Here is a 24,405-nt window from a genome sequence, read left to right as displayed (position 1 = left end):
TTCCCGATTTCGGGCCTGATAATTGTTTTCCGTTTCACGGAATATCAGCACATCGTTAACAATATTTGAAATGTAAAAAATACTTCGTCTTTAATTGCCAAAAATGTTCATTGTTTGATATTTTTGCATATAAACATTTTTTTTTACATTCCAAATATTGTAGACGATGTGCTAATATTTGGTACAATGGAAAAATATTCTTTAGGGCCCGAAATTGGGTCTGATAAAGCCTGATAAAGTGTGGATGTAATTGGCACTTAACATATCCTTTTTGATCAGATATACATATAGGTACTGTATTATTTTACATAACAGGGCAACTTGTGTACGAACAATTTGTAGGAATCATTACTATTGAGGTGTTACATAATAGCCAATATTTGCCTACCCTAACTATTTACAATATATCACATTATGTGTTCAAGGCAATCTAGTTCAAAGTAGCTAGTATTCTAGTAATCTAGTTCAAATTATACTTTCTTTATAATTTAGAGGTGACGTCTAAATATTTTTGAAACCACTAAAAAGATAGGAAAGGAATAATTCAAAAACAAACTATCTATATTAAAATATTATTTTCCTATCTTTTTAATGGTTCTAAAATTTACGGTGACCTGGTTTTATTTATCTATTTTACCTAAAATGTTTTTCAACATTTTTATTCAAATGTACAATTTTGGAACAGTCATTAACAGGCAAAGTATCATTGTAGGACAGCAGGCATTTATACGTTAAAATGTATATACAAGTTTTTATACATCTTTCATTATCCTGTACGTTAAGAGAAACCATTACCCTCTTTCTTAAAAGACGGTTATTTGAGATAATGCCTGGAATCTTCTGCCGTAAGGATCACATCGTTTTCAACCACACAACATATTACAAAACTTACATCCTTATTCTACAAAATATACATCTTAAGATTACTGACTCGATTGTAATAAATTATCTTTAAAGCCCGATTAATTTAAAGGTAGATCGTAATTTTATCTTAATACTGGACTGGGAATGGCTGTTGGAACTATCTAACAAACGAACTAAGAAGGCATTAAATATGTAGACAACTATTTAGTCGGACCGAAAAAACACTTTAATTAAACAAGTAAAATTATGTTTAATGATAAAAAAATGGGTGTCAAATTATCTTCTTTACGTGTAATAAACCTTATACCTATTATATCTTTGAAGAATGTACGTGTCTGTAATTTAAATTCAAAAACAAATAGATGTCATGTGAACCATTGACATCTATCTAAGGACGAAAATGACCGAAGAAGAATGAACTGATGGTCGAAAATGGTGCTAGTTCAGCGGTTTCACTCTCGAATTCGAGCCAATCGTGCAGTTTTACGCAACTAGTTGCGACCAATTGCGCGCGTGATGTGAACTCATCAACCAATCGCGTTGTGGCGCTAGACTGCACGATTGGCTCAAATTCGTGTGCGTGAGACCGCTGTACTGGGGCCATTCTTATTGCCCGTAAGGTGAACGATGTGAACATTGTGAACTAGTTTTGACTTTACAGTGCTTTTCGACCTGATTAATAGTAGCCGTCAGTAATGCCTTTCTGGAACTTGAAACCTTTCAGTCAAATTATAATGCCAATTTTATCTCCGGGAATCTGAATTTTGTTGCGATATCGGACATACTCGTACAGAGATTAGATTAATAAAACGCCAGATATAGGCAGGCTTTATTCATGTCATTTTGAGGAGTATGCTGATATCGCATCTCAAAAGAGATTGCCCTTTAAGAACCAAATCTGGAAATAAGGGCTAGGAATTTGTTGCTAAATGCAAAAACACCTCACATCCAGAAGTTGAGGTTAACGCCGAAAAAAAAACTAAGCACTTCGGTGGTACCTTGAATCAAGTTACAACAAGGTCCTAAAAATGCAATCTACTTCTAAAGCTGACATATCAATGGCAATCTAATACAGTTACAAATGTTTTCACTTCAGAAATGCAAGGTCTTCTCTTCTGGATATTCTTTAACAATAACAACTACAACAAACCTTGGAATATCAGTCAATAAGAGATTCTCACTGGGAAGCGTGAACTTCGCGAACCCTTCGTTTAAATACATTTCAATCACGTTAAGCTGTGTTAGGTTGAATAGAAAATGGAAAATATCTGATGTTTTTGACTGAGCTCTATCAAAATAGTTGCAATTGTTCATATACTGCAATTTTCCATTCTTACTAAGCTCCTACACAAAAAACTCAGTTTTTATAATTTTTTGTGCAACTTTTATAGGAACTGATAGATATAAAATATAAACTAACAGCTGTCCATATGTCCATATATACCAAGCGTCAACCTTAGAACATCATAAGTATCACTAGATTTAAAATGTGGTAAAATGTTACGCTACTCTCCAATAAATAGTTCATAATCCCTTTATTGTCACTTTTGTACTGAGAATAGGCTTAGGGGACGGCTTAGTTCGAGACGGCTTCCAGATCTAAGGATCGTCTTTCTTTTTTCTTAACTTCCCTTCCGTGTGTATCGTTTGCGTCACGGATTCCACTGCCGAGGAGAGATCAGCTTCAGGGTCTATCGCCGCTGATAGCGCGGCGATGTACGCGCAAGCTATTCGGAGGACAGAGAGCTTGGATAGCTTCTGATTATGGCTGTAGGCGGGCACGGACTTTCTTAAAGTGTCGAAAGCCGCGCTGATGGTGTGGACTCTCGTTCTTTCCCTAGCGTTGGCTTCTATCCTTCGTTCTCTAGTCATGTTTTTGTAGTTTCTTTGCTCTCTTGGTTTTGATTTATCTGTGTATGACGGTTCTGCAACGACGCCTGGATGAGGTGGTACTCGAGGCGGGCCGGGTCTTGGTTCGACGCTTGGCGGGGGCAATGGTGGTGGTGGAGGTTCAACCGGCCTCCTTCTTTGTCTTAGCAAACTCGTTTCACTCTTTTTGACTAAAGAAAGCGGTTCTCTTTGAGGTTCTTCTGGAAAAGACCAAGGTCTGAAAGGGCTGGTGCTTTCTGACGGTTCATCGCTGGAGGCGAGCCGTCGTTTTTTTGGCGGGGGAAGGAGAGGTGGTGTGCGGTCTCTCTTCCTCAGGTCGGACTCGACAAGCCTGACCCCGGAGTCGTCGGAGTGGGCGGGGCCGGAGCACGAGTCGTCATCGTCGCCGCCCGACACGAAGCCGGCATCTCGTTCTAATATACGATCTGAAACAAGAAAGAAACACTTTTACAGATCTTAGAATGGTTAGAAACCACGAATAGGTAGTAAGAGTATAGGCAGGTGATATGAATGCATATGAACGATAATCAGAATTACGTAATGTGCAAAAGCCAATAAAAATAAAAGTACATAGTCGTAATCTCATTATCATATCTGACAAGGCATCTAAAAGTGCTAGTCATTATTACAATCCATACTAGTTTCAGCAAGGCATTCACCATTTGGCAAATTTTCGCTCGAGATATCATATCATTGGCTTGTCTAAAGCTCTTAATAAACGTACGGTAATTCTAAACCAATATTTAATCGTAAAACTTCAACAAAGATGGTACTTGTAATATCACACCATCGTTGTTTGTTAAGCTGTGCAGTGTCGCGTATATCTTATGATGACTTGGACATCTGGCATGACACAATTTTTATCATATCAACATAACGATTCCGAATATTTGTGCGGGTTATTTGAAATACGTTAAAATTTTGTTTTAGTTAACACTAACAAGTGTAAATTTATTCAAGTATCTTTACCACCTATTTAAACAATCTTTACTGGAAGTGCTTTATTTTTTGTTAAACGTTTTTCCGTGTTCCGAATTCAAAGTTTAAAAAACGTTTACGCCCGGCTGTCATAATCATAAATAAGATTTTTCTAAGTAATGGGACCAAGGTTAACTTATAGTGTCATGTCCTTTGCATTTAAATTAGATATTTAAATTATTTTGCAATGTTTTTTAATGGAATTTATGGACGACAAAAAGTCGCGGCTTGAGATCAGTTAGCGCCGGCGCCAATACCTGGCCAGTGGCGTCAGCGGACACGGTCACTATTCTTTTTGACAGTATACTGACTCGCCACAACCGACGAAAGCTTTAGAATGGAACACTGTTCGGTGCAAACGCTACAGGTTTTAGGGCCATCCCACACTAGCGTCTCCCGAACGTCGGCGTCTAGTCAACTCTATGGCTGCTAGTCGACGCAACGTTGGCGCAACTGCGCAGTTACGCCATTTTCCATAGCGCTAACTAGACGCCGACGCTCAAAAGGCGCTAGTATGGGGTGGCTTTTACAGATCGCATAGGTAGCAATTTCTCAGTTTTTAGAAATCACAAAATGTTTAAACGAACCAATTTATTTTAATTAGGTACACAGTCATGTAGGTATTTCACTTTTAAAGAACGTACATAGTCCTGTCAACAATGTATACACATTTACTTATAAAAAAATATCTGTTACTTAATAAAATATTAGGTTGAAAAAAAACCAAACGCTTGACCATTCCCCCGAATTTGCTTATCTACATTTTTTTGTAGTTTATTAAAATGCTTGCTCCTTGTGTCATAATTCATAAAGTAGGTAGATACTCTGTATCTTTTAGGTATTTAAATAAAAGTAAAAAAATCTACCATCAAATGGCTCCTTAAGTTACTTGAGGGTAGATAAAAACATTATAGGTATGTTCAAATAATATAGGTTAAAGTCAGGTCGTCCAGAGACCGATCCAGGCGGTTTTATATTTGGTTGGTTAACCAATAAATGTTATAACTACCCGAAAATGTACAACTTGTTTGTTTACTTATATTTAAATACCTAAAAATACAGAGTATAGGTAGGTATATAGTTTATACAATCAATTTTAATACTTTATAGTAATAAATTAAGGTAAACAGAACTAAATATAACACTCCGGCTCATAGCTTTATATGCTATGATTTTACATGTCTATGTATACGGCTGCATAAAGTCAAACTACTGCGCCGGGACTTGTACTGCGCTACCGATACGAACTATGTCCTTATGTAATATGATAATGAGCACCTACTTGGAATTCTTAAGCTACTTAGTTGTAAGTTTTTTTACATGGATATTACTTGTAAGTTTTGAATCGGAAAGCACAAAGGGAATCATAGTTAAGTATGGTACAGTGGCCATCAGATATATCGGAGCGGCCAAGGTGCTCACAAATATCTAAACACGCCTCTATTGGCAAGGCGTTAGGAGCGTGTTCAGATATGATGACTACCTCAGCCGGCTCGATATATCTGATAGGGACTGTACATGCCGTTGCTGTTTTTTTCTCGTTTAATCTTCATTTAGGCATGTGTTTATGTCAGCGGTTTTAGATTAGTCCATTTAGGACTGTTTATCACTGAAAGAAGCAATATGAGACATTTAGGAATCGTATTAAATTAACTAAACTAGTTTAAATACCATGGGTCCCATGACTGTACCTGGGGCACTCCGCAAACTCAATAAATTATTCTGCAAGTAGGCTGAGGCCCTTTAATAAAATAAATGAACGACCACAGCGCCCTCTGCGTCGAGCTTTGCACTTTTATTCTCATGCAGCTTTATAAGCAGTCCCGGATTTACGCGATACGAGGTATCGACAATAACAAACACGTGTAGAAGCGGCCACGGCAACTGGTTTGAATTTGTGACCATATGGTGACCGCGGACGTTTCTGGCCGCGTTCATTGTGCGCAAGAGGCAACTCCAGCAGCATTCTAGTTCGCGCAGATTTGTCAAATCTAATCTTGAATAACACAACAATACGAGTCAAGGCAAGCGTCGTCGTGAATAAATAAATAAATAATAAATAAATATTATAGGACATTATTACACAAATTGACTTAGTCCCACAGTAAGCGCAATAAGGCTTGTGTTGTAGGTACCTAGACAACGATATACATAATATATAATTATAAATACCTAAATACATAGAAAACACCCATGACTCAGACACAAATATCCGTGTTCATCACACAAATATATGCTCTTACCAGGATTTGAACCCGGGACCATCAGCTTCATAGGCAGGGTCACTACCCACTAGGCCAGACCGGTCGTCAAAACACACACACACGACACGAATCACGAATGACACGATCTATGCTAGAGCAACGTTACGGTGACACCGTGGTGCTCCACGAAAGTAAGCTGCGTTGTGGATATGTGGATGCATCTTAAGCACAGTCCCGGATATACACGACACGAGATATCGACATTCATTCATTTGTCATTCCAGATCTAGAGCAGAGCGCAAGGGGAACCTCCACCTTACAGAAAACCGCAGCCAAATAACACTAGACCCTACTCATAGTGTTGTGTTCCTGCCGGTGAGTAAGGTTGCCAGAGCTCAACAAGGGGAGGGAGGTTTGTTAGGGCTGGCAACGCGCATGTGATTCCTCTGGAGTTACAGGCCTACATAGGCTACGGAGGCTCCTTACCACCAGGCGGGCCGTATGCTTGTTTGCCGCCGACGTAGTATAAAAAAAAACATAAATAAATTTAAAAAATACTTCTACCTCTAGTTCAGACTCGTACTAAGCACGGTTTTTTGTGTTGTAATTAGTACCATGGTGCATCAACTAAAAGTCTTATTTACAACTAAATTTTTGGCGTAATTAGTGTATGTTTTCAGTTTCAAATTCGCCGCCTTTTTTTACTGACGAAATTAGTTCGCCAGAGTCAGTGGCGTAGCGTGCCTTGGCGGCGCCCCGTATAAAAATTCGTTTGGGGGCCCTTAGGAAGGGTAAAGATTTCTCACAAAAACGCACGTTGGGGGCCCCCGTGGCCCGAGGGCCCCGTATAATTGATACGGCAGATACGGCGGTAGCTACGCCCCTGGCCAGAGTATGGTAACTTAATGCTCTTTGCCAAAGACAATATTTTTCAAGGAAATGGCAAAGGAATTTTAGTTGATGACATTATCTATAAAATTAACTTAATACTTAATGACAGCAATCAAGTCGTTTAGTTTATCTTTAAAACATAATTGTTTATGCAAAAATCAAGTCACAAAACTTAACGGAAATAAAATACACGATTCAATATTCATTTATGGGCATCAAAATCGGAGGTTAAACCGGAAGCAATGCCGGCGACATTTTCTTTACTGATAAAGACATAAAAAGGTTGTACAGGTTATTAATTCACGTAATCCGTTGTCACAGATTAAATAAATGTGACTGTTTTAGATACATCCAGGCCTCGTATAGGTATGTAGTACATTTACATATCGCTTTCCAGTATCCGTAAAAGCATTAGCTCATTCGATAGGTTAATAAGTATGGTGAGCTTGCCGACAAATGTTTTGATACGGTCATGAGATCAATCAGAGAGAATTATGCTGTTTCTACGCAAAAAGGGATGAATACAAGTTTTGTCAGTAACAGTAAAATAAAAACTATACATATCCCTCTTTTTGAGGTTATAATACTAGCATAAGAAAAAGACAGTATGATCTTCTATGCTCCACTAATTATCGACTCTTGCCAAACTACTTATTTAAATGTAGTAGTAAATTGTATAAAACCAGTTAAGTACCTAAATAAAAATGCACATCGTTTTGATCGCATTCGCAACTCATACTCGTACAAGTCAGTATTCCCAAATCCAATCAAATCGTCTAATGCCATTCATAATCATAGATAATCGCGTCTATAATGGTTTAGCTACCGGAATTAGTTTATGGATCGTAACTTGTAATCGAGCGGTTGGCGCCACGGAGGCGTTCCCACTTAACTGCAACTTAAAACAGCTGGTAAACCGTTAGAAATGCAAATTTCAACCTTAACTCAATGCAGTTAGGTTGTACCAGGTTTTAATCAGCTGTAGAATGCAGGTAGATAAGATGCGAGCATTCATGAGGCTTGCTTCTCACACTACAGGTGTTTTTTCGTCCACGCCTTGCTCGATAGAGATTTTAATATCGGCTGGTTGTTTATGGACGAACAAGTGTGGTTTAATTGATAAAAAAATGCTTAATGATCTATGGTTAGGTTGCAGAATGTAAAGAGGTGTAACAGGTTTTAGTCGTTTTAAAACGGCTTGGAATGTAAAAATTAGGATTTAATCTCGATATTAATATTGAAATACAAATGCAAGACGAATGAGAAGTAATAATTATTCAATGATTTCGGGCGGAAATTTGTCTTTTCTTTAATCTTTCACTTCCCCTCTACCATTTTATCGACTAGACAATAGGTATATTTACCGAATTCAGTTCCTTAATAAGTATGAAATGAAAAGAAATAAATACTTTCCTTCGCACGTCCTAATACTTTCCCCGTTGTTGCTACCTATTTTGATTAACAAATAAATATTTTAAGATTTGCATCGAAAATAGATTTTCAGAAATTAATTACAGAGTAAGTGTTATAACACTTAAAAAGTAATTGTTTATTATACTCAAACACAGGTGTGTTTATGATAAGGTAGGTACTTTGTCTTTACGCGACATTCAAATTGTCTATGGGGTGGGCAGACAATTTCGCGCCTACATTTTTTAAATTTAGCACCTTTTTCTACTGACAAAATCGCTGTGAGGAGGTACCACTTTGAAAGTGGTAAATTTGTGCTGACAAGTTTGACTAGCCCGCTAACGCTATTTAGTTGAAAAGAAGAAAAACTTAAGATCCAATTTTCTTCAGTATAAAACTATACAAAGTATACAAGTGTGTGTTAAGATTCTCGACTCAGATACTCGAACCGAAGACGGGCACTACAGTAAAAGTATCTTAGAGTCGGAATTGTTTGAATTAAAAGTGATTAATGGTCAGACCCCGACATATATCACGGGGCTCATGTTTTATTTATACCGTCGTTAGAAGACGAGGTAGGTAAAAGTAAGAGGTGTCTAGATTTAAGAAAAATACCTTCAAAAATATTAATTACTTAAGCTTCTAGTGCTGGGTTTGGATCACTTGCAATAAATAAAATGGACCTCACAGGTTCTGGCCTAAAAATAAATTAAAAAAAGCCTCGTATGTTCATTAAGATTAAGTATAGTGGTTATGCCTCAATTGCAATGAGCTTCGCATGTTCGTGAATAAAATAATAATTACTTACCTATGTAAGACAGAGCTACTGAAATGAATTTCTAATTATGGACCATAGATAGTAAATTTGATATTGATTTTCATACAAAAATAAGATTTTTCTACCTTTCATTACTTGTCTCAAACGCATTCATATTTAAAACAAAGAGTGGTCTCAAAGGGGCCGAAAGAGACTTTTCAATGGCCACACCATCTGATAAGACCTTTAGATGTCTTTAGATACCAATCTGGCGCCAAATTTCACAGAACACCGACGCCTTTGGTGAGTTTTTTTTAAATGGTCTCTTTTTGAATAAATCGAACATGAGATTTCAAATTAGAATATCTTTTTTTTAAGTGATGCTATTCGGCCTAAAGCGGAATCATTTGAATTTCGAAAGTATTATTTGGAATGAAGTTTATTGTTTACAAAAATCGTTCTCGTAAAAGATGACTAACAATTCGGTCAGCATCTTTATCATACACAGACAAGACGTTAAAACTAAAGTAGCAAGCTTATCTTGTCTGATGATGGCGTAGCTCAGTAGAATATAGACAGAAGAAATTGTGAAATCAGTTCTAAATTTCTATCCATACCTATCCATACTTTTGGCCTGTTCTAATCCTTTAGATACGTTGATCATGATCAAGCATCAAACACCAGTTAAGATGGCCGAATTCACGAAATGAGAAATTAATGAGCGGTCAGCTGCAAAAAGGTATAAAAGGAGGTGTCGTGGTTACACATTCGCACGGTTCAAGTCTAATGTATGAGAAGTCGTGATGTTACTTTCACCGAACATTACCGTTCTGCTAACCCAAGATGGCGGATATTCTAAGAGAATGCGTTGTCTTTGGTCGTTTTGGGTTTAGACTGCGATGGCGCCAGGCGGGCGACGTATGGCTATATGTAGGGATTTAATCCACCGATAGTAATACAGAATTACATTAGTTGTTGATAGTGTTGTCTACAACTATGACTATTGAAGGAAGCAGGTTAATTAATTTTGGCAGCTGCCAAGCTGCCAACCTAGCTAGGATTAATATCTTTTCTACAATTTGCGTTAATGTTTCTCAAAATATTAAATTTAATACCAAAAATTTCGAATGGTTTTTTTAAGAACTTGTTAAAATAATAAAATGATTTAACTACAGAAGTTTGTTCTTAAACTATTTGCAAAATAATTATAAAAACGATTTTTAGAGATGCTGTGCATTTTTTTTTCGGCACTTTTATGTACTAGGGCAATTTTATATCTGTATCGAAATCGCCGTCAAACATATAACTACATATAACATCAATATAAAGAAAAATAAAATCGTTATAAAGGTTCTGCAGATGGCCCCGGATCGATCGCACGAATTTTCCGAGAAATGCAACTCGGTGTGAATATGTAATCGAACGGTGGCGCCTCCGCCTGTCTATGGCGGCGTGTTTGAAAAAAAAAAACGATTTCAAAATAAGAATGCTTCCGAAAATACTACTAGGCTGTATGACTTAGTGCTTAAGCCTGGACGAAAAAAAGAAAACAGAACATTAAAATTGAGTGCCAGTACTTTTGAGGTACCTAAACTAGGCGCGAAATTCAAAATTTCTATCGATAATCTATATTCCACGCCTACATTATTTTTTTGCCTTTTTAAGGACGGAAATGGGGAATGGGTAAGAAGTATTATTTTAGTGATAGTATAAGTACCTAACTGGTAGGGTGGTAGGTCTAATGACATGATCATAATCACACAGAGTAAATAAAGAGAGTTTTATAGCAAGTGTTTAATGAGTCTATTTCGCGTTATAATGTATCTATTTTTTTAAAAGAGTAATTATTGTAAAAAAAAAATGTGAGTGCGAAGGTGATGTTTTTGTTTGAAGAAACGTCACTTTTGATACTGACATATCCTAATATTTGTCGTATTTTAAAGTTGGACATTTTTAAATGCATGCATTTTTAAACTCCTCTGGAGTTGCAGGCGTACATAGGCTACGGAGGTTGCTTACCATCACGCGGGCCGTATGCTTGTTTGCCACCGACGTAGTATAAAAATAAAAAAATGTTCAAGAATATTTATTATACTTAATATTTTATTGTTCCTATGGAGAAACAGCGTATAAAGTAAATAGTCTATACTTATACGAAAACCATCTGGATACTCCATTATGTACGTATGCGTCACATGAAGAGGGTCATTGTTACCAACTGTTCAAGCATTGCAACAGATTGTGCCAGAGACAAAATAAACGATTGTTCTGCCATAGACTAAACACTTTAACCACCTGGGTGCCACGTGCCTGTACAATGGTTGTGTCTTTTTACATCTTATAATATTATTTTACAATAACCCATTTAATCTTTTAAAAGTAAAAGAACAGGGTTTCGGAAGGTCACATTAATTTATGCGGTGCAAGTTGTTCCTGGTCTTTACGTTCTTCGTTTGCACCAGCAAAGGCTGTCCATAGTAGGTAATCCAGCGTGGAAATGCCACGAGCATCATGGGCACCTTCGCACCGAGGACGACGGATTGATTGATTAATTCTTCGAATTGACCTAAAGGTCTACAATAACCGATTCGGGCGACTAGATTGGCAGAATTGGTAATAATAAATAGCCGTGGCCATACCAGTAAAGTTTTGGCGCTATCTAAATAAATATTAATAGGTAAATATCTATAGATAGGTATACAAATATTTAACATATATAATAGTTCCGTGTAGCAGCATTCCGTGAGCAGTATAATAGTGGGGAAACCCGAACAATTTGAAACATCTAGAGAAACCTGTCCTTTTTAATATTCAATGCTATGGACTGTTGAAAAACATTGAACATTAAATTAAACATTTCCAAAAATATAATCTTCATGTATTTAAAAAAAAACTTAGAATTAAATAAAGTATCTATTCCTTTCTACAGTCTGGCCAACCGTTAGGTACTTATAGCAATTCACGTCTACGTCAAACTTTTTTTTTCTTATATTAAAAAATAAAAGCTGGAACATCCTGCGTTCAGGAAGTCAAGATAAAAAATAGCATCCATTCAAAATTGTTTTATTCAAACACCGTATAGCCGATTTTCGAAAAAACGCTCTCAAATTCAAAATGCCTTTTTGTGTGAGGATTATTTGCATTATTTGTGCCATGTTTAATGGATAGAACCACCTGGCTGAAAAAGAAAAATTGCCTTGGTCTGACATTTTGGCATCGGTCATTTGTTACAAACGTCTAATGCTAGGTATTGAATAAAATCTAGCTTCTTTAGAGGTTTTTTAGCCTATGCTATCTTGATGCGGTACAGTTGGTCACATTTCTCTGATTTATTTTAGAGCATAAACCACATAAAGATAAATGCTTCCACACATAGTGTTAATTGGAATGTGTCGATTTATCGACCTTTACTTTAGTATAAATAAATCGATTAAATATAAACAATAAGTTTACTTATATTTCTTGTAATAAAGGAAGACTTCCGAGTGTTAGTGACTGCCAAACAACCTTCAATTCAAACCTTCAAGAAAAGAGCGTACTCGCATCTTGAAGGCGTGCAACGCGCTTACAACCCCTCTGGCGTTGCAGGTGTCCATGGACGATGGTAACTGCTTAACATCGGGCGAAGCGTCTGCTCGTTTGCCACTTATATCAATGATAATATATAACTATATATAAGTTATACTCATATATAAGGGACACAGAAAATACTGCCATATTTATTTCTATACCTACGAAGAAATCTGTTATTTTTGGTTAATTTTCGCATTCCAGTCGTCTTTGTCATTCTCGTTGTTGAACATGAGCTTCTCTTTCGGTGAGCGAGAGCTCGATAGCACGTACATATTTCTTGCTTGGCCAGGTGCGACTAAAGGCAACTTGTACAATTTTGTCACAATTTGCCCTTCAATTTTGGAACGCCTATAACCTATCTTGAGTTATAAATCATTATTTTATATCGTTAAAATAAATAGAGTGACAGCAGGGTGCCATCTATTGGACAGTGAGTGTCATCTCGAACACTACAACGTTTACCTTATATGTTTTATATATTTCAATTCCCAAAGGATCATAGTATGCATGTGTTAATATTTTATGTTGACTGTACCTGTTTATGCAGTCGGGACAAACGTATGGTAATTCCATCTTTGAGACGATTTCATAAAGCTACGCCAAATCTGCAACTTGTTTTGATTTCAATAAAAATTCAAATTGTCATTTGCGACTGACCGTTTATTTTTACATGTTTCTTGCAACACGACATCAAGGATGTATCTATTATTTATTTATTACCGGATTGTAAATATTAAAATTCTAAGATGATATAAATATGTAAAAAACCATCATAAATTATTCGTTCGTAATTTAGCAGCTTTAAAAAATTAATTGCGTAAATGTAACAATGGGTATAGTCTGTGACATAAAAAAATCAATATGTCAAAATGGCGATTGGCGCCAAAACAGCGCGGCGCGCGAAGTGACCTCGTCGTGGCGTCGTAATGTCGATAATACAAATGGCAATAAAATGTTAATTTCGCTCGGGCCACATGGCAGATCCTGATGTTTTCCCATCTGGTATCATAATCACAGCGTTATTATGTATATTGCTGTTTTGCGATCTAGTTCGACTGTAAAATAAAGCGTTCTGTTAGTGATTTGATAAATGCACTACTGTGTTAGGTTTTTTGACATAAAAATGTTATTATCATCGACTGATAATAAAAAAATCAGCGTAGGAATCTGGTTTCCCATTTAAGGTCGTTATTAAGATAAAAAAGAAACAGGTTGGCTTGACAAGCGCCATTTAATTTAGGCAATGTAACACCCATATCGAATTATTTTATCATATTTAAGTAATTTCATCAAACTCAGTGAGCAAATTAATGCTAATGTCGGCTCGCGCGGAATGCGATGCCATTGACAATTATAAACATTTGATATAAACATAAACAATTCCTTGAATTACTTCTCGGATTTCTGTTTACTTTCACAATAGTTTTACTATACGGCAGTGACGGGGAAGTTTAGAATGCAGGATTCTACAGAGTATAACAAAAATTCAGTTAAATAAATGAATATCTTGCCTCCCCATTTTATCCTAAAGAGCGCTTTATACTAAATAAAATAAATATCAATAATAACACTATTCAAGTTCAAGTTGAAAATCAGAAGTCATTTTCTGCTATGCGTGCATTGGGAATTATGCAATATGTACCTACCCGTCAAAATGTCAAGATAGATGTTTCATTTCAACTAGTTGAGCGATAACAAAGGCACTTATTGCAAGTGTCAAATCTGTCTATCTGTCTGCTCTCACTAACATATAATTGCCCTAATTTGCGGCTGACAGATTGGTTTCTATTGTAAGGTAAGTGTAATTAAAATGTCAAGGAGGGAAGGTCACGCTGTGTCTATTGTTTATCAGGCGAATCTAACGCTTAACCAGTGTGGCTTCGAAATCCGTACTTTTCGTAGTCGCACGTTGACGTGATAATCCATGTGTGAACCTTATATCAATGACATAAGGTCCAACAGTAAGTTGTGTTACTGTAAGTACTGGTTTGATTTAGAGTTGGACTTCTACGTTGTAAGATTAGGAGTAACAATAACAAAGTCTTCACAGCCAGTGAGTACGTCTCTTTGTGTTGTGCATGCGCCAGTTCGCGGCCTCGGAGGTCAGATCGCATTAGGATCTGAAGCCCACATCCTTATAGCTTGTATGTACATATATTATACAATACCGTTTAGAACTAGTACCTATCGTACTTCGTGCGATTTTATTAAGCTGAAGAATTATGGACGTAAATTATCTAACACACGTACCAGTAAGGGAAAAAAATGACTATTGCTGAAGTGCCAATTCAAAATACCCAAGGATTACCTATTTGTCATGTGACACATTGATTGGTGTTTATCTATTATTAATGATATAATGTCAATAAATATGATAAGTAATAACCGGCACTTATGACAGTTATGACGAGACAAAACATTGTAAGATATTTATACAATCAATAAAATAGATTATCTCGTACTGATCAAGAAAAGAATTTAAAAATGAATACAGTATTTATATTTATAAACAACATAAGTATATAACAGTCGTGTCTCGTGTAATGACGACGTTAAAGTTATTTTTAATCTCATGCACGTTTTTGTATAAAGTTCAGGGCAAAATATACGTTCAAACCTTTGGCGCAGCACGTGACAAGTTGAGCAAACTCGTAAAGGGTTTTACCTACACATTATATTATTAAATATATATTCCAAGAAGTGTCAAGTAATAGGGTATTCTCCTATTAGTCAAATCAGTTTCTGTTTTTGAACTGTCAAAACGATTTGCCAATCTGGAATTTATATGAAAACTGCTTCACGGTACGTCCGGTCACGGTCAAATCACCTACTTTGTTGACGTGATGTCTTATATAAATTGATGAACACCGGTAGCATGCACGAAAAAGTGTCACATTGTGGACAGATCTCCATGATAACGTTACGGCCACATTGTGGATAGATCTCCATGGTAACGTTACGGCCACGTTGTGGACAGATCTCAATGGTAACTCCTTCTTTGTAGGTATTATACAAAATAATGATAATTCAGTGATAATAACTCAATTCATAAGTAAATAAAAGTATGCAATTTTTCATCAATGTTTTCTTATGACGTTATCACGCAAAATTATCTTCCGTAAACCGACTTTACAGACATCCAGTTTTTTTAGTTCTATCCGATTTGTTAAATTAAAATTATGTTAAAATATACATGCTAGCTATTTTGTTCTAATAATTATCTAATTTTGTGCATGGTGTAAACTATTTTTTTAATATAGAAAACATCCCTATTGACTACATAAAGACATGGTTATGCAAATGAAACAAATTTTTCAGCCGTTTAACTCCTGTCTATGAGATTTACAACTTTGGCGGCGCCACCGTCGCTTTACGACTTACAGACCAATAAAGGAAGAAATCAACTGAAAATATTTTGTAATTCTCAACGCTAATAATAGTTTCAAGTACCGCCCTTAATGATTAGGCAGAGATAATTGTAATCAAAGTTTATAGTAAAAAAAAATCATATAATCGCAAACGCAACATACGAATTGATACTTCTTTTTGAAAATGAGAACATCAAAGTTACTAAATTTTACTATTATTTCGAATAGGTAATTATATAACAACATATTAAAACTTAAAGTCAAATTATTAAACATGCTATTTCATTAGAGTATAATTGTTATTGTAGTTCTTAGGTTTGATATGTGAAGAAAGAGCATGTGTTATTCCAATTGCATTATAACACATTTTAGAAAAATGTGTATATGTATAAGTAAGAAAAAATTGATAATAATGTGTTATTTGTTATGTTCATGTGGATTTATTATGTAATAATAATGTAATATTATGTTATGTGTTATAATTTACTTGTGTGTGTTTAAAAATTGTGTATGTGTCTTTTAAATGAACAAAATAAAATAGTTGATAAATGTTGTAAATAAAGTCTTTTATGTAATTACAAAAGGTCTATAACTTTAAATATTCAAACCCACAAATTGACTTATTTTGGAAAGTTAGATGACCTATAAATGTAATTTGTATGTGCTAAATCAAGTTCCCATGTTTTCTTGCAATCACTGTGGTTAAAAGTTAGCATTACAGGCTTCTTCTAAGTCTTCGGCAAAAAACTCAGTTTTTATCTAGGGTCAACGTTTCTCAAAGGAAGGGCAATCTTTTGTTTTTGCGTCGGGCCACCCGATCGCTTCCTCCCTTTGTCTTTCCCAACGATTTTTGGCTTCCCTTCGACCCTTTAATATTAATGTGTATGCAAAAAACATAGACCTGATTTGAGACATTAATTTATGTTAGGTACCGAAGCGGAACTGAGTTACCAGCTTCTTGACAGTCAAATAGAAAAAAACGAATATGTATTATAAATACGAAAGTAACTTTGTTTGTCTGTTTGCTACTTCTTCACTCTTAAACCGCGGAACAGATAGACATGATATTTAGAATAGAGATATTTTGAGCCCCGAGGAAGAACATAGAAAAGTTTTTATCAGGGAAATCACCATTATACTAAGACGAAGTCGCAGGTAGAAGCTAGTCCTTGTTTAATTAATTTAAATTATTTTCGTTGATGCCATACAATTAATCATGTGCTAATATAATCTTTAAACTTATAATAATCTTTAAACTTATACTCAATAATTTTAATACTAAGTTTTCACTATAAATTATACCATAAAATCAATTTCTCCGCCACAAATTCAATTTGAAGCCAAACTAAACAGTGTTTATAATTTCCCCGCGTTAGTTCCGTTTTGTTGGCCGCCGTTTTTTACGACTGGCAATATTTTGAAACAGTCACGTGTATGGCAACACGTGTTGTGCCGGATGTCGTTTGTTTGCAACAGGTTGCCCAGATAAGGGCGTTTTGCATTCGAACAAAATACAACAAAAACGCCGCCGGTGGGTTTAAGTTGCGAAAAAATTACTCGTAAAAAGTTTTTGACAAAATATAGAAACATACGCATCCCGTATTTATTTTGCTTTTTATAATTGAAACATCTGCCAAAATATTGCCTTAAGCAAAGCTGACGGCAAATATGATTTAAATAAATAAAATAATTTAATCTCAAACATGGGCATTAATATAATTCCAAAAGCCGTTTTAGTGCTTGAACTGATCTTAAGTATTAACTAGTTATCTCTTATGCTAAAGAACTACTATCTTATCTAAAAAACGCATAGAAATATCTTTTGTAAGGAAAATATAATCGTTTAACTAAAGTTTGTATCGTTAGTAAAAATATCGTTAAATCTACCGATCGGTATAATCCGCAAAAACTTATGATACATATCCGTCTTGAGTTACAGGCGTCAACATATGGCCATTCACGACCATTTACAAAAAATCACCGTTTGACAAGGCGGAGCTTACTGAATAACTTAAATATTTAAACAAAGCGAATACCTAATTATGGTTTTTTTTTTGCATAATTTAACGTTCCACAATTCAGCGATGGTCACACATTTTTTGTCACCAGCGCGTCAACGGTTGGCATTACGACATTGGGAAACCCGTGTTTTGAACAAACAATCTAATACTCTTGGCTAGACGTGATTTAACAAAACATCTAATACATGAACTTTCTACGTGTACGCCAGTGGGATTAGGTTGCCGAGCGGACTCCAGGCCTTACTGATCAGTGGCAAATACTTGCGGCAATTGCTACAAAGCTGCTGATGAAACTGAACGCTTAAAAATATAGTAATATTTTTTAAATATAGGTAGAAAAAAGATGATTATTTATGAAGTAATTGACCTCAGCGCAAATTTAAATTAATTAAGTTTTTATTCTTATAAAAATAAGAAAGGCCTACAATAGTATTTTTCACGTTGTTGAGTCATATCATATCTTATGCGTCATAATCTCATCAAAGAAATAGATAATCAACTGAACAAATATCAACTGTGTAAAAATCTTTTCCATAATATCAATGTCCAGAGAGGAAAATGACACTACATTTGTATAAAGACACAGACGTCCATTATCCTCTTAAATAATCGTAAAACCCAACCATATTAAAATACTACAACGATGGTTTACAAGTTCGTTACATAATTAAGTTATTAAGTTAAGTAAACAATGTTATTATTTAGTATTTTCTGGGTTTTTTCATCCATTATTAAAATTAAGTATAAACTAAATACATTAAAACTAATAAAATAAATAAATAAAACGTATCTTAAGAGTCCTATTCAAACTCATGTAATTTTAAGTCGAACATTTCTCATTGCTGCAGCCCGTTTGCCGCAATGATGATCCTCGCGACTTAAAATACGTGACCGATTTCATATATTTAATATAACTTATTAAATATATATGAAATCGGTTATATATTGAAGTATTCTAGTGCAGTCGAACTAGACGCACATAAAGTACTGTTATCAGATAAAAAATATAGACTCGGGACATCTAATCTGGCTGACTACAGTGTTGATAAATTATTAGGCCCAATATGATTAAGGATACGTAATTATTTATAATTATAATGATGACAAAATGAAAATATGAGTAATAAAATCATTATCTGTAATTATTATGGATATCATAATGCCAGATGGCAAATTTTGGTGCCTGATCCAGTATGTGGTTGGAGGCATCAAATGTTGATCCTATAGGTACATTTATACTTTAAAAAACTCTCTTGTACAGTCAAGGTATTAAATATCGACACGGACAAAGTGTCAAAAATATGTATACAAGACCTTATTGCCTATACTTTAAGGCAGTTTATACACATTTCTACCACTTTGTCCGTGTATATATTTAAAACCTTGACTGTACAACACTTCATGAAAGTATTGTTTGGTAAACTGGTCATTCATGGCATCGACTTCATTTCTGTAGTTGCCGTTACACGATTGGTTAACTTTTATAGCAGAGAAAATCGTATCAAAGATGCTTCTTTTTAAACAAACATTTCATTGTACAGGCAAATGGGTACTATTGTCCAAAAAAAAAACACTTAAATTACCAAACATAATTTCAACAATTCATTACTACTTGACCAAGCGACAAGCTATTAGTGTCCAAATCACACCCCGCGGTAGTCAGATACAGATGTCATACCCTGTTGGCCAACATCTGTGCGTCGCATCTGGCGCGCACTCGACGTCACACGCAGACATGTGGGGACGTCGTTGCGATATTGTTTTTTTTAATCTGTAATGCTTTGTGTAACGAGTATTTTAGGAGTTTTTTTTTTCTAAGATTATACAGGCCGTCTAACTTTGCACCAATTTGAATAGAACAAAGTGGGGGGTGTCGATATAGACGGTATATTTTCATAGAAATTTGACATTAGCGATGACTTTGCCACACTTTGGCGTAGTCATGCAGAGTTATCTTTTAAGATGTGCATAAGAACCATAAAGCTTATTTAAATCAGATCGGTCCAATTTGTTTGAATTTTTTTTATTGAAAAATATTTTTTTGCTAGTTTATTTCTTGGGTGCCTTATAGATTATTGTTAAAAACAAAAAGTAACATTTATACTACTAAGGTGTAGTAGTAATATTCATCTTGTGTAAAATAGATTAAATAAATAAATAATGCGACGGAAATGTTTTATAATTTAAATCGAACCAATGTTATACACACCAAAAATGCTTTAGGTACAACATATTTACTAAAACTAACAATTAGTTAAATAGTTCACACACCCGGAGAATAATGTTTTTATCCCTTTACCATAACAAACTAAACAAGCTGTTTCTCTACTCCTCCAAGCGCAAAAAAAAAAAAAGAATCGAAAGAACAGTTTCAAAATCACATGCGACCCCCGTCGTAACCATATGAACAAACAACTATTTCCGAATACCGTACATAGCGTTCTTAATTTCTTAAAAATAAAGTTTAAAATTGTTTGAACGGGTGATAAATAATATTTTGTAATGCCATGCACTTGTTCGTTAATAGGGTTGTCACGCATGCCCTTATAACATTTGTAAATAAAGTTGGAAATAGTTTGAACGAACGGTAAAATAGTTTTGTTTCAATGTGCACTTGTTTCCTACAGGGGTCGAAGCGAACATGTGCATGGCACCCTTTCTGGGTTTTTTGCTCCACCCCTTTGTTTTTCGTGTGATAAATACTAATATTGATGGGCCCAGCTGAGACTTAATTGGTAGCAATTATAGATATTGATTGACTTTATGGTAGTTTTTGTGTAATAATGAAACAGGTGGCGTTGATGAATTTCTCAATTAGGGATTAGACCAGCTTTTCATAAGTTTTAAAACGAGGATTTACTTTACTCGTGTAGATTTTAATTATCTCTTGTTTTCCGTGTTAATTCACGAATTTCATTTTTATATTGAGTAGACGAGATCTGATAAGACTAAGTAAGGATGCAGCAGATAAAATTGGTTTTGATTCTCTTAACTTTGCGACGTCCACAGAAAAAAGCAAATGAGTTAAGAACACAATAAAATGTGTATGAGCCAAATGGCACGGGTATTCATTGGAGGATATAAAACCAAAAGTCTGGGAGTTCTTAGCAAGCGGACAAGTTTTTACCATTTAAAGGGGGCGTGCTTGAATTGTAGACTAGATAGCACATGGAACCACAGAAGCCATTGGCGTGAAGCGTTATGTCATGTTTCCATTTTTAGATTTAAGCCACTGCATGGTAGACTATGCGAAATAGAGCCAGCGCTTAGTGTAGGGGGCAGCACCTGCTTAGAAGCGTGAATTGTTTTCTCTTTCTATTCAGGTTACGATTGCAGACCCCCCACACGCACGGTATCTATATAGGACTAGCTTCTGCCCGCATCTTCGTTTGCGTGGAATAATGATGGTTGATAAGAACTACCCTATGTCTTCCCTGGACCTTAGAATATCTATATACAAAATTTCATCACAGCGATTCAGCGGTGTAGGCGTGAAGAGGTTACAGATATAGACAAAGCTACTTTCTTTCGCTAGTGGGGGAAACTGCAGCGTTTGGGGGTTCTCGATATTGAGGTTTGGGGGTTTTATATACTCATTATTAGGGTTGGCAGAACTTGTCGTTCCTTTGCATGCACAACCACAGATAAGATAATCACTTTAATTTTGACAACCCTAAATTGCCGAAAGGGATATTGCAATACATTAGAAAGGGACGACAAGATTCGTCCCTGAATCGCTGTCAAACTTCGGTTTTGTAGGAAGTTTCCTTTCTGTAGGGTATAGTACTATTATTTATTCTGGTCTTTCGTAGGGATATAATGTTTTAGTATAAAATGAATTTTAAGATTTATCTCAACAATCTCGACGTTCAACCTCAGACTCCTAATTCCAGTGTACCCGATCGGCTCATAAACAACGAAGTTTAGAAATGCGTCCGATAAGGCGTGAACTAATAGCAATAAACGGGCTTCCGGATCCGGTCTGACCATATCCAAGTGTAAAGCCAACGTGATTTACGACTATATCTTCTATAGCTGCGCGTGCGTTGCTAGGAGTACGCTTTTTCTACTTTCATGATTAATTTTGTCTCTTTGTAACCCCTGACGCAGAAATATGGCTGCTATATGTGTGTGTTGGTCTATCACACAGTAGGCCAGATAGAAACGGGTTAACTAATATGGATGTAATTTTTTTTTGGCGTCTATGCTTTCTTCTTTATTTGGAGGTTTTCTAGCGCTGGAGACATGATTTATCAAATTCGGTCGATATGTTTCAATGCGATGAGGGTTTTTAAAATTTTTAATTTATATGAAGTTATGTATCATCAGTATCACATGTTGATAGAGTAATAAGAATTGAATTTGAAGACTTTTTAAGTATAGGTAACGTCACAAATCGTCTTTTCCACAAGATCTCAAGTTAAGCTGTGTTTTATATAACATTAGCCAAGCAACTCTAATAAGCTATATGTCACTTGCATAGCTTAACTTTAGCTTTGAAAAAGCCTATTACTAATGAAATTTTAAGCCGAAAATTCGGTCGGCTAAAATTCTGAGAACGAATAATTGAAATCAGACGTAGTGAAACGGACGCGTCAAGTTTCAATAAATGTAACAATTTTCTTAAAAATTAAAATTATTGCTAAATTTAACTATGTATTACCTAAATGGCTTTTGTGAAGGAAGTTATTATGTATTTGTGACATGTATGTACCTACATAGAATGGTTAGGTCCGATTTTAATAGTACAGATGGTGCAAGTGTTAAACGTCATATTTTCAGAGACGTCTGACGTTTAAAATAACACGTGCCCCGTTTGGGCTATCAAAGTCACTGCCGACTTAGCTTGCTCTGACTTTAACTAATTAAATTCAAAGCCAAACCTGTAATTGTAGGTTTTTCTTTCGGTTTTGTCTTAATAAAAATTAAAAAGCTAGACAGATTGTTGTGGACTATTGTCTTAGGTATAATTTAGTCAGTTTTGACACTAATGTCCTTAAAATTTTCCTAAGTAAAAGTCATATCTATTTTTATAAACATATTCTTAATTTAATCAAAAAAATGATTAATTCATATGTACATAGGTACTTAACTAATGCTATCAGTTAAAGTTATTTAGTTAAATAGAAGCGATTTACTGATAGAGAATGCCTTATGACATTAAGTCCGCCTTTTTTACGATAAAGTTTTCTTTTGCAGAAGAAAGATTGGGTTATTGAGGTTATTTCCACTAGTTACCACAAAGGGATTTTTTTCCCACCTTTAACCACTGGTAAATACTGGTTTTTTTTCCCAGTAGTTACAACCAAAATTTTGCTAGCCGAGTTGGTGGTAACTAGTGGGATTTTTTTCCCAGTAGGTAGTAAAAAATGGGAAATCCCAGTAGTTACCACTGGTAACATCTTGGTGGTAACTAGTGGGAATAACCCGAATGATTATGTAAATAAGAAAGTAAATAAGACTGATCTTTTTTAGTTTGGACGGTGGTTTTTCTCATCTTCCTCGCGTAATCCCGGCTTTTTGTCACGGCTGAAGCCTGGGGTTCGCTTGGCAACCAATGCCAAGAATTAGCATAGGCACTAGTTCTTCCGATCGGTGGTTTATCCCCAAATAAAAATATATAACACGTGACTTAAAAACATAAGATGTTTGCTATTTTCAGGCATTTTTAACAACATATCAAAAATGGTATATAATGTGTATCAATCGTGAACATTTTACTTAGTACATTTTTTTTATTATTTATTATTTTCTCTATTGTTTTATTCAGAAATCAGTACATCATATTACGTGTACCTATGTTTAGTAGATATAACTATGCCAAACCACCTTAAGAATACCTAATGAAATATAAAATTTGTTATTTATTCCTAGTATAAGTACCTACATATAAATAACAACAACAACGTCAATAGCTTGTATTTTTTTATAACAATACAGTATAATTACTTAAGTACTTTATGCATTAAATTTGCAAACTGCCGGCCGCGCGTGATTTGAAGGTCTCAAATAGAGCGACCTTTCGGGATTTCGCGGACTAAAAACCCCGGGATTTGATGCAATCAAATCTTATTCCGTACCTATATCTTGAAAACCCCTTTGATAAATTAGTTGAATCTTCTTTATTAATTAAATACTAAAAACAAACTTATTGCTACGACTTAAAGTCTCTATACTGCTTAATACTTTGAAGACCCAAAAATTGCAACCCAAAAGCTACAAACCTTTCGCATCAGCCTGTGTAGTTCCTGAACCAATAAAAGTTGACATCTTGCAAATCCAAAACACTAACAATCCAAATCCTGGCACTTCAAAGGCAACTTGGCACTATTTAAAAAAACAACACCAATATGTCATTGTTTTCAATTTTCGGATTTCGAACGCGCGCGTTCCAACTGTTTCTTTGACAGCACGTGCGTTGGTGTCGACGCACTGCGTTGGACTGGCGT

At 35.4% G+C, this 24,405-nt stretch overlaps 1 protein-coding gene across 1 annotated transcript; it reads right to left on the bottom strand.

Moving 5' to 3' along the window:
• Positions 1–556: 556 nt before the first annotated feature.
• LOC133526293 (transcription factor ATOH8) lies at positions 557–24,405 on the bottom strand. The gene is made up of 2 exons (XM_061862847.1): positions 24,181–24,405; positions 557–3,179 (listed from the first exon to the last, which is right to left on the bottom strand). The coding sequence occupies exons 1-2, from the start codon at positions 24,224–24,226 to the stop codon at positions 2,464–2,466; spliced, it is 762 nt and encodes a 253-aa protein (XP_061718831.1). The 5' UTR covers positions 24,227–24,405; the 3' UTR covers positions 557–2,463.

This window comes from Cydia pomonella, chromosome 16 (genome assembly GCF_033807575.1).
Source record: "Cydia pomonella isolate Wapato2018A chromosome 16, ilCydPomo1, whole genome shotgun sequence".
Taxonomy (NCBI): Eukaryota; Metazoa; Arthropoda; class Insecta; order Lepidoptera; family Tortricidae; genus Cydia; species Cydia pomonella.
This window is presented reverse-complemented; position numbering and strand designations above follow the sequence as displayed.

Bases quoted from the DNA above. Each gene is read 5' to 3' on its own strand.
- LOC133526293 (XM_061862847.1), bottom strand. From the start codon at position 24,226: ATGTCAACTTTTATTGGTTCAGGAACTACACAGGCTGATGCGAAAG. The intron at 3,180-24,180 runs GTTTGTAGCTTT...TTCTTGTTTCAG, and splicing joins TACACAGGCTGATGCGAAAG to ATCGTATATTAGAACGAGAT.